Source organism: Schistocerca americana, chromosome 4 (assembly GCF_021461395.2).
Source record: "Schistocerca americana isolate TAMUIC-IGC-003095 chromosome 4, iqSchAmer2.1, whole genome shotgun sequence".
Lineage (NCBI taxonomy): Eukaryota > Metazoa > Arthropoda > Insecta > Orthoptera > Acrididae > Schistocerca > Schistocerca americana.
The window spans coordinates 593,069,846-593,085,158 of NC_060122.1; the positions used below are offsets into that span (position 1 = coordinate 593,069,846).

Sequence of the window (15,313 nt, forward strand, 5' to 3'; positions counted from 1 at the left end):
GATCATACTGACAAAGGGCAATTAAAAAACGCTCCAGGGCCACAGGCTGACGAGCAAGTTGGAGTTTAGAAGTTGGTGTTCTTGACATTCAAAAATGTTTGTAGCAATAAGTTATCTTATACGAAATTTGTTCCCTCGAAACATGTTTGTGTAGGAGTTGAAGTTGTCAATGGCAACAGAAATTGAGTTTTTCGGAAACAAATAGATTACAGTATTTGTCTGTGAATAACAATAGTGGGTTAAAAAACATCGAAAAATACTTGTGTATGTTTGTTACATATCTTCCTGTTACGAAGGTGTTGTTAAAAGAATAGTTCATTTTTATTACCTGTCAATTACCACTGTAGTTAGAGTGCGAAATTAAAAAAGAAAAGAATCTTTGGTTTGTTTTTCCTACAGAACTGGAGAACGGCAACTGTCATGAGAAAGATAAACACAATGACAAACCATTAACACTTGAAACAAGAAAAGCTCATGTAGCAGATGTTAAGGATATACATTCACGTTAGAAACATTTAATACGTGATGACAAAAAACATCTTATGACCTGCCCCGCAGTATGTTAACTTTTTGAGCGGAAAACTGTCCACCATTTTGGCTCTTCGCTCTGGCGGTGCCTTCCTACACTACTACGAACATTTCGTCCAATTAGGTTGCGAGCTCTCGACCTATCAGCCGGAGCTCACGTCTCCGAATGTGACATGGCGCCTGAGAAGGAAGTTTGTAGTTAAATAAATGTTGATGTTATTTTTATGACAGTAAATCAGCAACAGGGCTGCAATTGGAGCCACACATATTTCATAGATACTTGCATTGATGGTAATGCATGCAAGGAAACCTCAGAGGATTTCCGATGGGTACGCACCAACCTGTCAATATAAATCTGAATTCGTCTGACACAACCTCTCGCCATATTCAGTTAATTTGGATGTGCTAAGCAACAAAATTTCTCTTTGTTTAGTTTTAAATTTTAGTTTGTACGTACTGATATTATTCTTTGTTTCATTTTAGGTACTTTGAAAAACACCAAGCCCATCCCTATCAGGTAAACAAAGTACTAGTTACAAATTGAACGATCGGTTTTGGGTCCGCGACAGATGACAATCGGAGTCGTGTTGTATGATAAACTAATAAATATCATTATTTTTTGAGCTGTAAGGATAAAAACAGTATAATGGTATGAGAATCCTGATCGATGAATTCACAGCAATTATATTCGTGGCAGTAACTATTTTTTTTCAACGAGACTCAGAAGGTCGCTTTGGTTATGCCGTAATCTTTCACAGGCAGCCAAAATAAATATTATATGTAATTACTGGTGCATATAAAGTGAAGACGTCGGCATGTATTGTTCCGATGTACTTTATAGTTTAGTCTATTCCGTTACTTTTTATTGACAACATAGTATAAGTGCAGGTTGTGGTGTGTGGTGGAATGAGTTAGTGGTTTTCATAGAAATATGTTTTTCAGAATTCGAAGTACAGCAGCTCTAAAAGCTACGATGGACGATATAACCACGAGAGAGTGCGAGATTCACCCAATGGGAACTCGTATCGTTCAGATAGCCCAGATTCACAAAGTCCAAGAGATAGGAATTACCAAGCAAAAAATTCATACTTACAGAAAATTCGTGAGAAGGAGAGAGAAAACAGAGACTACAAATCAAGAGACAAATATTCCGGTAAGTAACAGTGTCTTTGTTTCATTCTGTGTCAGTTGTTGGGTATCCCTAATTTCAGAGCTCTAATGAAGGTTAATGGTCTATAAACACTTCGTGGTAGCATACTTCTAGATTTATCTTACATACCAAACTTTTAGTGTGAGGAGTTTAGTGCCTGGACCTAATGTGTGAAATAATACAATATTAAGCGTTTTGTGATATTTTTGTAGATGAGATTTCATTAGCAGTGTCATTTCAAGCAGAGTCGACACATGGATAAACAAAACAGTCATTGGTAGTATGCAGAGTTAGTGAAACAAACAATTTAGAGTGAATTCTATATTTGTTACCTTAAGATATTTGAGGTGAATTTCATAGGTACTGCCTTTAGATATATGAAAACTGTCCATCACGCCACAGTATTTTGCAGTGCACTGAGTATTTGGTGAGCGTAGTTCTGTTGAATATGTGCATCAAGGTTATATGGGTCTAACTGTTGGCTATCAACTTCAGCTTTGCAAAGGAAAATATTTATGATGGACACCTTCTGTGTGAACTCTTAAATTACAAACTAGACATATTTCACTCATTGCTATGGGTTAAGTTTGCACGAATGTAAAGTCCTCTTTTTAGTTTGATATATACTGGTATAAATAAAGTAATTGTGATGATATATCTTAAGTTAACAATGTGGTATTGTTGTGTTTAGATGTATTAACAGTAATAATTATTGTTGTAGTTAGTTTCAATGATGTGTTGGTGAAGGAATCTATAAACTAGAAAATTGTGCATATTAATTAAATAAGCATCATGTCACAGAGCATTTCATGCTAAACAGTTTACCTTTCAATGGTTCCCGTCAGCCATTTACAAAGTTTTAGGTTATTCAATCTGAAATGAATGCACGTGGCATAAAGTAATAGCAAAATGTGTTAGCAGTAAGAGAACTTGTGATTTCGCATTCTTATGGAGGTTCTCTCTCTCTCTCTCTCTCTCTCTCTCTCTCTCTCTCTCTCTCTCTCTCTGTGTGTGCGTGTGTGTGTGTGTGTGTGTGTGTGTGTGTGTGTTGAGGGAGGTACTTTTCTGTTTCCGTTTTTAGTTCGATTTTAACTATGTTTCAAAATGTGGTTCAGTTGTAATTCCTATTGAGGCTTTATGGGTGTCAGCCAGTTGCACAATCAACCTTCTTTCTTCTCCTTCACCTTTTGTATTGTAACTGAGTGGCATCATTAATATTCATATGAGAAACTGTTGAAAGTACATGCTGGGAAGAAGCAAAATTTCATCAGTGGTTTTTCTAGTGTTATCCTTCAGTGGTTGTTTCCTTTGTAGGGCTTCTGAAAGTTATTTTTGAGTGGGACATCCTACTGACTAATAAATACAGTCTCTTTTCAACAAGGAGAGCAATGCAAGGGCTGCTCTAAAAGTGACATTGTACCAATGTTGCACTACCTAAGAACACACATTATTTGCAATATTTGATCTATTGTAACAGTATCAGCATGCCTCTCTGAAGTGATAGTTTCTGATCAGTTTCATAAAGTAGCTGTTTGCCATAGAGGCAGGATGAAAGTATTGATAGAGTAATTTTACATATTCAGTTGCTGTGATTGCTATTTAGAAAGGTGCATGAGGTTTGTAGATTTCTCTGCTGTCTTACATGGCTTGGCGAAGGAAAATGTTGACACCTTAAGTGGACTGGATTACTTTCTACCCATCAGTTCAGAACATTTCTTCCAGTTCAAAACACATTAGTAACATAACTTAAGAATATAATTCCAGAGTAAAAAAACTCCCATCTTTTTATTACATTGCATCAGAGAACCAAGTAAGAACATCATCTAAATAAGACATGTAAAATTTTGCATTTTTATTGCAGAAAAAACTGTATTGACTGAGAGTGAGTCTAATTATTGCTGAATAATGTTTACATCTTACATGTGTAATACATTACAGACTGTGCCAGGTCTCCAAAAGATAAAAGGAGCAGGGAAAGCCGTGATTCAGAACACAGGACTAATCATGACAGGAGCAGTACAGAGGTAAGAACCAATACTTCGTGTTGTTTTTTTACATTGTTTTTGGTGGTGGAGGGGAAAAGGACATCAGTATAAATTTTGCATTAGACCATACTTTCTTTCCCAGTTACTTATAAATATGCTATACCACACATTCCTGAAACTGTGTTGGATTGTACATTTTAACAGGCTATGCACAGTTTTCAGTAGATTGCTGACGTTTGGTTGGGAGTGGATGTCATAGTGCAGTAGAATGGCATTTCTTATTAGCTGTTTATTCGGTTGATAGTTGTTTTCTGGTCAGGTCTAAGTTTCTTGGTTTTGACTTTATTGTAAGTGGAAGTTGAGAAGGCATATGAGGAATAAAAACTAAACAAAAAATAGTGTAACATACAGACTCACTTGCCTGTTGTGGCTGACTTTTGAGATAAGTAATTTGTGAATTGGAAATTATGAAGTGCATGCAGCTTTTACAGTTTTTAGTTGAAACAGAATTATGTATTTTAGTGTACAAGAAGTGTGTAATTTTTATTCACCCAAGTAATGGCAGGACATACTTCTGTTAGTGAAATATGCTGCATTTTCATCGTCTTTAACGTGCACACATTCGGTGCATTGAATTAATGAACAATAATGCTTTCTTGTCTTGGTTGGTGTAACATACACCAAAGTTCATTTTATGTTGTTTGTGACATGAAGTAATCATCTTATGGGTGTAAAACAGTGCTTTTGAGTGTGTGTCAGTTCAAGGGAGATTGATTAGAATACATTCATGGACCATCAGTTGGATAAAAGGCTTAGCTGTGATAGGAGGACACTAGGATTTGTGAACGACAACAACTCTGAAGAACTGAAAACTTGTTACATGTCTTCATATTGTGGTGTCACAGATTGAGTGCTGTCACTGTATGAGATACAGAGACAGTGCTGAAACAAGATGGGAATTGATGCCAGTGCAGAGAAAATTGTGGTCGTTTCTTGAGACAATTACAGTGTATTGTTGTTTCCAAGACCACGTCCGTGACTACTGCAATTTTTATTGATGTTGCTTGCAGCATTGCAGAACAGAAAAGGACTGCAAGGATGCTGTTTCATTAAGGCAGTCCCTCTGAACAGAGTTCGCTGTAAGAACTTACGTTTAACACCAAGCAAACTGACGAATGGGAATCACCCATACCAAAATTACCTACTAAAGAGTTAAATTTACAGGACAAAATCAAACAAGCAGTAATTACACTAGAGAATAGAGCAGAATACAGAAAGAGAGTATACAACAAAAAGGTAAAACGAGTTACACATTTTTTCGAAGGGCAACAAGTCCTCATTAGAACACATCCCAAATCGACAAAGATCGGTAAGTTGAACAAAAAATAGCAATTACTAAACTGAGGTCTATATTATTGCAAAAATACCAATGGAAGATAAAGAAAGAAAGAAGAAAAAAAAATTGAAGTGGTGTTTGTGCTTCCTACCCTCTGCCATTGCTTCTTGCGAATTGCAGATTTTTCAGCAGTTAATAGCTGCTTGTTTTATCTGCTGGCCTAGTTTGCAGTGTCATAAATTTTAATGTGATACACTGGACTCCTTCCTAAGTGTTTAAGGCACCTTGCTAAGCATAGTTGCAATTTTGTGTGAAAAATAAATTTAGTTGCGGGGAGAATGATCACTAGTGTTTACTTTTACTCTGCTGCTAATGCATAATGGTAGGGTAGGAGATTAGAATGTTGTCTAGTTATTTTGTGATGCTGATGAGGTTTCCTTTGTCAGTAGCCACTTGAATGTACATGGGCTTCTGCTTTACTGCTTCTTTCATGCCAGTGGTCTCAGGGACTGCACCCGAGACTTTGTTATGGATTCAGCAGCAAGTTCTTTGTCTACTGTTCATGTTTAACGGAGTCTGACTTTGAGTATACTGTTATAAAATGGTTTGGGGACAGTTTAGGAAGTGATGTTGGATCAGATAGTGAACATAATGCAATACAGGAATAGTGTGAAGGTGCTAATTTATTTTGGCACATGTGATTTTCTTCTGTGAAACAAATATCGCTGCTCTTAGAAGCGTATTCCAGTGATGGCCAATGGCATTATTTTTCTGCATTTTGGACATAAGTGGGGGACTAGGCCTGTACAATTCCTGCAAGGACAGTACTCAGGTGAACCACTTTAATTTTTGAAGATTGTAAACTTGTTGGTGACACCACAATAAATTTAAGTAGGTCAACAAGTGTCACATACCCCGTGATCTTTATGCACCCTTCACCATGTTTTGGGTTAGTAGAACCAAGAGTAGAAGTCATTGTAGAACGATTGGGAAAATGCAAAACATGCTCCTTATATTTGCCATTGTTGCATGAAGCCAATCTGACTTGAAATCACTACAGAAATTTCCAGTAGGTGTAGCATTAACATTATCATGTAATATTATGTTCATTTTTGTAGTTTTCTATTAAATGCTTTTGTGTGAAAGTAATTTTCAAAATATACAGAAAAATATATTTTTTGTGTGGTTTTAATGTAATCTTTAACATAAAATCTGAACTGTTCCCTGAAATTGAGTTTGAAATTATGGGTATTTAAATGTAGTGTTGATGTAGACTGCATCAGGGACTGTGTGAGAACAAAAATGACCTGGGAAGCTAAAGTTAAAATAGTGTCAGAAAGATAAGTCGTTAGTGATGGAACTGTGATGTCTGGATTAGGGGCTCAGTTACTTGCCCTTTAACATTGATTACTTTGTTTTTAGCATGTCAGGTGTTTCAGAACCTTCCATCTGTAGAATGTGATGAATCAGAATTTTCACTCCAGTCTTTCATTTGTGAAAGGAAGACTACATTGTCAGTGTAACCCCAAAGTGGTGGTGTATTGAAGACATTACTGTTATAAAGATCGATTTAGTTATGTACAGTGACTTGGTAACTAAAATGAGAATGGCTAGAAATACTAAGAAAACACGTGCAGCAATATTTTGAATTTTGTTTTTCATCTATTTGTCTGTTTAACATAGTAATCACAAAATTATGAAAATTAGTTTTCCTAAATATAATCATTTAACTAACCAATAATTACATTACAGATATCAATGTGAAATCAAATAACTTTCAAGTGAATCGGGCAATAATCATTCCCAGTAAACCTTTCAACTCCTTTTGCCGATAAGCTCTGTTTTTGAGCTAAGTTTTATGGCATTTCCAGATTTTCATTTCTTGAGATGCCAAACACTTTCTAGTGTGCAACATTTGAAGTTGTGTGGTTCACAGTTGTTGAAGTTCACCAAAGCAAACCAACAGCAAAAAGTACGTTTTTGTTGACTGTCAAGATTGTCACTGTTAGATAGTAAAAATGTTGAGTATGCATCCCTGTGACTAGAATGTTTTTTCTGCTGTGATAGTTTCCTGACATTCCATTGGAGGCTGCCTCTGGATCACGTGGTCCCGGGTTCAATTCTCGGCCGGGTTGGGGATTTTCTCTGCCCATGGCCTGGGTGTTTCTGTTGTCCTCCTCCTCCTCCTCTTCATTATTATCATCATCATTGGAGGCAGCATTTTCTCATACTTTCCTCTTTCCATTGGCACCATAATCTAGATAATAAAGTGCTGGAACCATGTTTGAGTATTATATGTTGCAGTTTTGTGGGCTAAAAGTTTCAGTTCAGAAGATGACAAATTAACACCCATAGAAGTAATAGCAGTATGTAATATCGAAATTGAATTTGCACATTAAATTATTTAACTACCTCATTAAAAGTATGGATATCATATTTACTATTCCTTACTTGCACTGTAAATGAAAAACTTAGCTGCTAAAGGAAAAATGATACTGTTTGTTGAGAGTGAAAGTCACATTCCCTCATTTCTCATTGGCATTCATTTTTGTATTTAAATGCCATGAACACTCGTCATTGACATCCAGCATAATGCTTCGACAATCAACTACTGTTGATACTAAGCTTTTAAATAATCACTCCATCTGAATTCCTCTCTGTTGCCCTCTACTATGTGTCATACTACACAAACAGAAAGATTTGTGGCCCATAACTAAGCAGTTACAATATTTTATTGGCTTTCTACATCTACATGGATACTCTGCAAATCACATTTAAGTGCCTGGCAGAGGGTTTGATATGTAATTTGGCTTCATTGTGGAACCTTATACACTTAAATTGTACTCTTTCAGAGATTCCAGTCCACAGTTGTTTTAATGCTGAATACAGGGCAATTTTGTCTTATCCACAATTTCATATGTTGCTAATCTTCACCGCTTCTTGATCGTATTTGTGGCTGCATAGAAATATTTCTGAAAATAATGAAAGTGTAAAAGTATAATGTTTAAAAAAAATTTCTGAATTATGTTTGTCTAGATGTTGAACTTATTTTTTTGTGTGTGACACAATCTTCTAACATGCATTCCACAATCTGTACTGTCCCTTCCCAACATATTAGCAAATGTTGGTTGTTTTGTTTAAAGTAAACCATTCATTGATTCAAAGGTCAGGATTTGAAAACGTTAACACTTTACTAGGTAAGGTCCCATTAGAAGCCCATGTTTTCTAAGTCTAATGTACAGACTAATCCAGGCAGTTATTAGGCATTCCCTGTTTTATGTGGAACTTGAACTTCAATGAAGCCTGGCATTGGTTGTATACAAAACAGTGCAAGTAATGACACTCATATAGGAGCGTGAAGCTGACACAGATGCACTGGAGGTTGCTATAAAAATTGGGAAAATAACATCCGTATTTACCCATATAAGATGAGGTCTTATCCCCAAATACATCATTCGAAAAATACAGGGCTTTTTTATATTTGCAGATTAAACTGTTGCTGCTGTCAGCATTTTTACATTGTTTGGTAGAGTATAAATGAACATTCAAACATTTAAAGGTTTCTTCTTACATTTAGAGATGAAGTTGTGGTTATTGAAGTCACTTGCAGATTTATTTTGAAGAATACTGAAAGTCAGTGCTCGGCAGAAGTACTCACGTTCCAACAGGCTCGAGACTTCCGTAAACATAGAAGCACTTGATACAGCTGTAAATATTGCTCGATCAGTCATGCGGCATTGAGTCGCGATTAAAATCTGACGATTTTCTGAAACACAGGAGGAAATAGCATTAAATTTTATCATCTTACAAACTCTTGTGTTTGAACAGGTTTGCAATAAATGTTCACATACATATATGGATACTATATATAAACATTAATGCTGCTTCTTAAGTAAAGGTAACATTCAAAAACAGAAATGTCCATCAGAACACATTAGATGATTCAGAACCCAGACCAATTTTTGATTATGAGAGACTAATGATTTACTGAGTGGATTGCAAATGATAAATTGGTTGCTGTTCACATATTAGAATACCAGATAAAAATGTTACCAGCTTTTAATCCGCTTTAGATGATGATGGTGAAATTAATTGAAAACAAGAAGGAAAATTAATCCAAAATGAAATGTCTAGCAAAGAAAATAAATCATATTAAACTGACTGTAACTGATACTGCAAGAATAAATTACAGCTGCAAGTCCCATTGTGGAGATAGTACCAACAGATGGCAATAGGTCGCCGGACGAGCGAAAGTTTGAGAATAGGACTGAATCATAATTGCAATCTTTTATTTGTATATTAGTTAATGTTGTTACATACAACAGCAGTACGTGATAATAAAACCGAATTTTCACATTAAATTGATTAACTACCTAGTTGAAAGTATGGATATTAATTTACCATCTCTTACTTGCAGTGTAAATGGAAAACTTAGCTATAAAGAAAATATTTCAGTCTGTTTCTCACAGTTGCTCCAGCTTGGCACTAAGTGAAGGTTGGAAAGGGAACAGTGACACCAACTTGGCTGAGAGCTAAGATGTTTTCGGAGAGGGGAGTGGTGAATGAGCAACAAATTTTGTCTTGTTGCCAACCATGGGAATCTATAACATGTACTCTGGCTTTTTACGTATTTGCACCACGTTTCAACTGCTGTTTGCCTGAATCCACTTGCAGTCGGAATCGAATGACTTTAAAATTGTACAAATATTGAACAGTAGTATCCATTTCTGCAGGAAGTGGTAAAAGTGTAGATGGGGAAAGTGGTGTACTTATGTTTCGTGCAGCAATATTGTTAATTCTCACCTTGAGGTATGTCAGCTGCTGATTCTATGCAGCCAAAGAGCAGCAGGCGGACCTGTTTGTGTAAGCAGAAGCAAGAGCCGCGGGAATATTGGCTCATTCTGACATCACTATAGACATGAAATCTGCCTATGTACTTGTATGAAACAGCTATGTTCTTAGGCCCCACCATAACCACAACCATGGAAATTGCAACAAAATGGGAAGAAACAACTAAATATTTGTGACAACCAAAATTGTGAATTTTATTGCTGCTCGAATATAGAAATACTTTCTCTTATTTCACTTTTAGTGGTCAGGTGAAACTGTCATCCCAGTGATGGTTGTTAAAAATAGTGATACCACAGATGACTTGGTTAGATAGTAAGCAAAATGCAGTGAATCAATAAATGACGTAAGTTTAGAATAGGTATAATCTCTTTCTTAGGCAGATGTTTCATATCAATAAAACATTTCGTAATTTTATTAGGAATATGTTAAAATAAAATTTTCTTGATGAGCCTCTTAAAAGTGGGGTCATCTTATTTCAGGGTGGTCTTGTGTGTGGGTTAACACAGTAACTGTATTTATTCAGATATGTTCTTTAATTTTATAACTTTTTGGCGTGTTTTATGGAATCTGCTGTGCAAAGTAATTGGTGCAAATATTTTTTTCTGTACTAAATACACAGCAGACAAACGGCAGAGATAATCATTTTTCTGAAAGAACCATTTAAGGAGAAATGTTACATTGTATGAGAAAGAATGATATACTGATATTTATTTGGATGAAGTGTGAGGCTTTTAGTTAAGTTCCCTACTGAATGCCACAGAAGTTTACAATAAACATGAATATATTTTTCGGAAGTTGCCAGTTGTGTCCTGATTAAGTTCTGAGTGCCAGATGCCTCGGAATTGCATTAGTGATGTGATCCTTCCCTGAAGCAAACTCGTACATACACATTTAAATAATATCCAAAGATACTTCGTGATGATGGCAGTAACATACTTAGCCCGTTGAAAAGAAAGAATGACTTCCGTTTTTTGGTTTTCTCTAACTGATAAACCACTTACTCTAAACGCATTAGTTCAGATTTATTACACACAGTCCGATATTAATTTAAAGTGCAAATGCTCATTAAGTTAAGTGACAAAATGCCTGTCATCACTTCTACACATGGGGTACTTTACAGGTGATACACCTGAGGGGCATATTATGTGGATGAGGGGAATGAATTAACTGTTCCATTGCTGCTTGGTGTAATGTATGCACCCAATGGCACGTTTGTGTCTCTCTCATTGCCTTAGATGTGTACTGTTCTGTTGTTCTATGCAGTATGTGGTTCATATGCAGGTCCCACCTTTCATCGGTACACATGTGATTGGATATGGTACCAATAGCTTTCGAAACACAATACAAACAAACTGGATTTTTGTGGGGCTCGTATTTCAGGTTCTGTTGGTGATAGTTGGGTAGGGTCAAGTGTTTTGGATAGCCCTTGTGGTAAAGACCATTTGTTTGCCCAGTAGAAGAATCGTCTTACTTTAACTATCCTACTGCACAGGGTCAAAGTTTGAATACCACAAACTTCCTCCAACTTAGACAAATGGAGCAAATTAGTTGCTTTTTTTCCCATTAGATGTGGTCTACAGTGTATCTTAAGGGGCTTATGAAGGCACCATTTAGTTCATGAGTGGTTCGTGAGAAAACTTGAGAAAGGATTTTTCTCCTCCTCCCTCCCTCCCCCCCCCCCCCCCCCCCCCCCCCCAGACAACAGTGAATATATAAATAAATTGCCACAGCAAGTTGCACAAATTATAATGGTATATTCTTTAGGCATTTATCTACAGGGTCTATACACGCTGGGACAGCTGGGAAAAACCGGGAATTTTTTCATCTGGGGAAAAACTGGGAATTTTTATAGGAATTCCGAGAATTTTTCATCATTTAAGTTTTCATTAAAGTTTTGTAATTTGGACTAGTAAGAACTGATACTCTAACAAAGAATATTACTGTACATCATTACTGCAGTAAAATACTGTAGCAATACAACATAAACAAGAGGGGAAAAAAATGAAACTTTAGTTGCCAAGGGAATGCACCATTTACAATAACAAAACACTGTGCGCACACAAACGTCTGCCAACAGCAAAGTGTGTCAAAGGCCTTTGTACGAAGACTATGCAATACTTAGTAACAGTAAAATGGTTTCTATGAGTGCGACATCAGAACTGTATACATTAGGGTCTTTTCAGCAGTTGCCGGTGGGCTCATGCACATGTGCATTTGAGTCGTGTGTGAGCAGTACCTTCTCCTGCTTCCAGCTACTTGAAGTTGTGACTGTTAGCTGTATTGATAGCAGCAACAAGCAACCAGATGCTAACAAGAAAATTTTTTCTGGCATGCCCTATCTGCCAGATTTGTGCATGTGCAGAGTTGGAAGTGGGGAGAGGGGTAGGCTCCACTTGATCTGTGTTTATGTTTAGTGATTTCGCTGTTTTCTCTTAGTTTACGACTCCTATGTCAAATAATAACAGAATGGATTTCTGTGATCAGGAGCTATCAGGTGAATTAAAATACATTCACATAATTATGGAATGCAAAAATATATTACTATTTTCAGTTTTCTGATTTTCTTTCCACATTTTTGGCAGTCAAGCATTAATTGCCCTGCAGAATAATGAAGTTATTTTTTTTGTTTGCTAAAGAAATTTGGCTTTTACTAATCTTTTCCACTGAGGCAGTCAATTTATTTGAAATTAAGTGTTTCATTCCACAGTATTGGCTAGTTCCAATTGTTCGCTGAATTTCAGTTGCACATTTTCAGCTTCTGACATGTATGCCATTATGCCATAGTAAAAAACCAAACACAAGATAAGTGCAGTACTGGTACTCCAAGAAAATTTACATCCCGAAAACCACACAGAAAAGCTTAATATATATATGGTGGGGCCTACTTCATTGTGAATCTGGACAAATCGATGTGCACTTCAAGCTCAATTATGTATTTTATTGTAGTTTACGAAATTCCGATGCTCTTGGCATATTCTCTGATGTACTGTTCCTTTTATGACATAATGTAAGATCTCTTAATGCTTTGTACTTATGGGCTTCCTACATGGTTACAACTGTGCATGCGCAATAATGCCTTTTTTCTGGCACTCTCTGGTAACTGCTGAAATGAACCTATTTTTCGGGAAACTGTTGCAAATGGTGGTTTGAAAAGTGTGACTTTTAAACTAAATTTCCTTTTACGCGAGATGAATTATGTTACATGTGAGAATGTGCAATTAATTTCTTAAATCATAGTGTGTTTGACTCTCCTTTAAAACTTAACACTTTGAGGACCAGCCATTTAGAAGAATTTTGAGTTCAGAAGACAGACAATTATGTCATTATTTTAAATTTCGCTGGCAGATTTGTATGATGTATCTTAAACTGTAATACGCGCAAAAAAAGACAAATATTAATCTGAGAGACCAATATTATACTTGAAAGCTTAGCTTTTCTTGTAGCTACACTATGTGTATTAATGTAAACCGTTAACTTTTCCTTTTTGTGTGTTCACACTACTTAACACTGTTCTTGCTATTGGCTGACTATATCGCTTGTCCTATGCTCTTAATATCTGCTGTCATCGGCTGGTGAGATCACGTGGCATTAGCTATGATTGGCTTATGAATGGGCATCACAATCTCAGTTTCTATGCTCCAGAAACTAATGTGCTGTGTTTGGTGAAATTCGAATTTATGCTTTCGTAATACGAAAATATGCAGCGTATATGTTCCTGCACATCCATTTCCAAGAAACAGAGGTTCAAGGTTACTGTACTTGTGCACATAAAATATGCGTGTGAAAATCCTGTGTAAGGCTGAAACATGGAGAAATATGCTATAAAGTGTGTGTACCATCATCATAAAGGTTCTGGGAACTCCGTGTTGCAGTACTGAAGCACATGCAAAATTTTTGTGCACATAAAATCCAGTCTGAGGTTTAAAATTAATTTTGCCTTGTTTCAATTTCACACAAGTAAACTAAAATTTTACTGATCCAATGACGTTCTTTTTATATGAGTAAAATACAATGCTCTGGCATGGAAGAGAAGGGAATTGGAAGAAAAATGCTGCTATTGGAGCACAAAAAAGGCAGGTATGTCCATATTTAAAAGACTGACTGAAAAGTAAGGTACCAGTTACCTATTCTACTTTCCTCAGCATCTTAAAACTTTCTGCAAAAAATTTGGTATGCGAACATATTCAGTTTTTTTATGCTGAAGGAGGAGAAGACAGTGGCAGTGGGAAAGAGATCAAAAAGTAATAAATACCGGAAGATAGACAATGGTTGTAGTATAGAAAGAATGAATGTTGCAGTGTCGTTTGGGGGGGGGGGGGTTGAGAAGAGGTGAGAGTGAGAAGGAATAGCAGCAGTGGAGAAAAATAAATGAGATAATAGCAGTTGGAGAGACCAAGAGGGAGACAATGACAGTCAAAATATGAGAGGAAACAGTAGTAGTTGGACAGAATGAAAGAGATGTTGCTGTGAGACAGGAGACAGTGGCAGTTAGAGAGACAGATGTGTCTCTCTCTCTCTCTCTCTCTCTCTCTCTCTCTCTCTCTCTCTCTCTCTCTCACACACACACACACAAGGCAATATTTCAGTTAAGATTTCTTCTTGTAACACACAAAGATGGCATTTCATATGGTAACATACTGACCCTATCTTTCGTCATACTCTGACATTGCCAGTGATGGGTTACTGTTCCCTTCTTCTGTCTGTGATGGTATTCAGTAATTTTGTGCTGTTTGCCACCAGCACACTGAAATTTCCAGTGGCAGTTTCCGGTACCTGGTGAACGGGGCTGCAAACACTGATGTTTGTTATCACAACGAATCTCTCCCTTGGGTGATGCCAATTGTGTGTGTGCTTTTCGGAGAAAACTTTCTTGGTAAGTCCGCAACCCGTTGCCAAAATGAATTACCCAGTGAAACCCACATTCTGTGAAGCTTCCTTTTACATGAGCAAAATTCTTTTCTTAGTTAGCTATTCGTGGGAAGTGTTTGTAGTGCACCATCCTCACTGAAATATTCCTTTACTGAGTCTCATTTGTCATGTTTGGTTGTTACTGTGTATAAATTGGAATATTTGTTGAGTGCTGTCACTTGTGCAGCTTGCCATCTATAGTTTAGGTTTAAGGACGATTCAATTGTGCGTCTATAGAATGACATTGTCAGATGATGGTGTGTTCACATAAACTAAACATCGGTATAATAGTGACGCTTCGCCCAGTATTCAAATGAATGAGGTAACATCCTTTTTACAAAAAGTTAAAGTAAAGTAACAACATTAAGGAAGTACCAATGATGGTATTTTTTTAATGACCAAAGCAAAATTCATAGAGGATGTTATTGAAGGTCATGTAGTAAGTTCTACATGTGGTTCATGCACGTTGGAGCTCCTGCACATTTCAGTCTAAGTGTTCGTAGGCTTCTCAACAACAGATTCGGTGACCGATGGATGGGTAGAGGCGGACCAATT

General features: G+C 36.6%; 1 protein-coding gene across 3 annotated transcripts in view; it reads left to right on the top strand.

Moving 5' to 3' along the window:
* Positions 1 to 663: 663 nt before the first annotated feature.
* The window catches only part of LOC124612697 (WW domain-containing adapter protein with coiled-coil homolog), an 86,586-nt gene continuing 71,936 nt past the window's right edge, over positions 664 to 15,313 (top strand). For all 3 annotated transcript variants that reach the window (XR_006979563.1, XM_047141040.1, XM_047141041.1), the window contains exons 1-4: positions 664 to 857; positions 1,012 to 1,045; positions 1,471 to 1,681; positions 3,617 to 3,702. Coding sequence is in view for 2 of the 3 variants with exons in the window: in XM_047141040.1 (XP_046996996.1) it covers positions 817 to 857; positions 1,012 to 1,045; positions 1,471 to 1,681; positions 3,617 to 3,702 (372 nt within the window). In the remaining variant the exon portion in view is untranslated. The remainder of the gene's footprint in view (positions 858 to 1,011; positions 1,046 to 1,470; positions 1,682 to 3,616; positions 3,703 to 15,313) is intronic.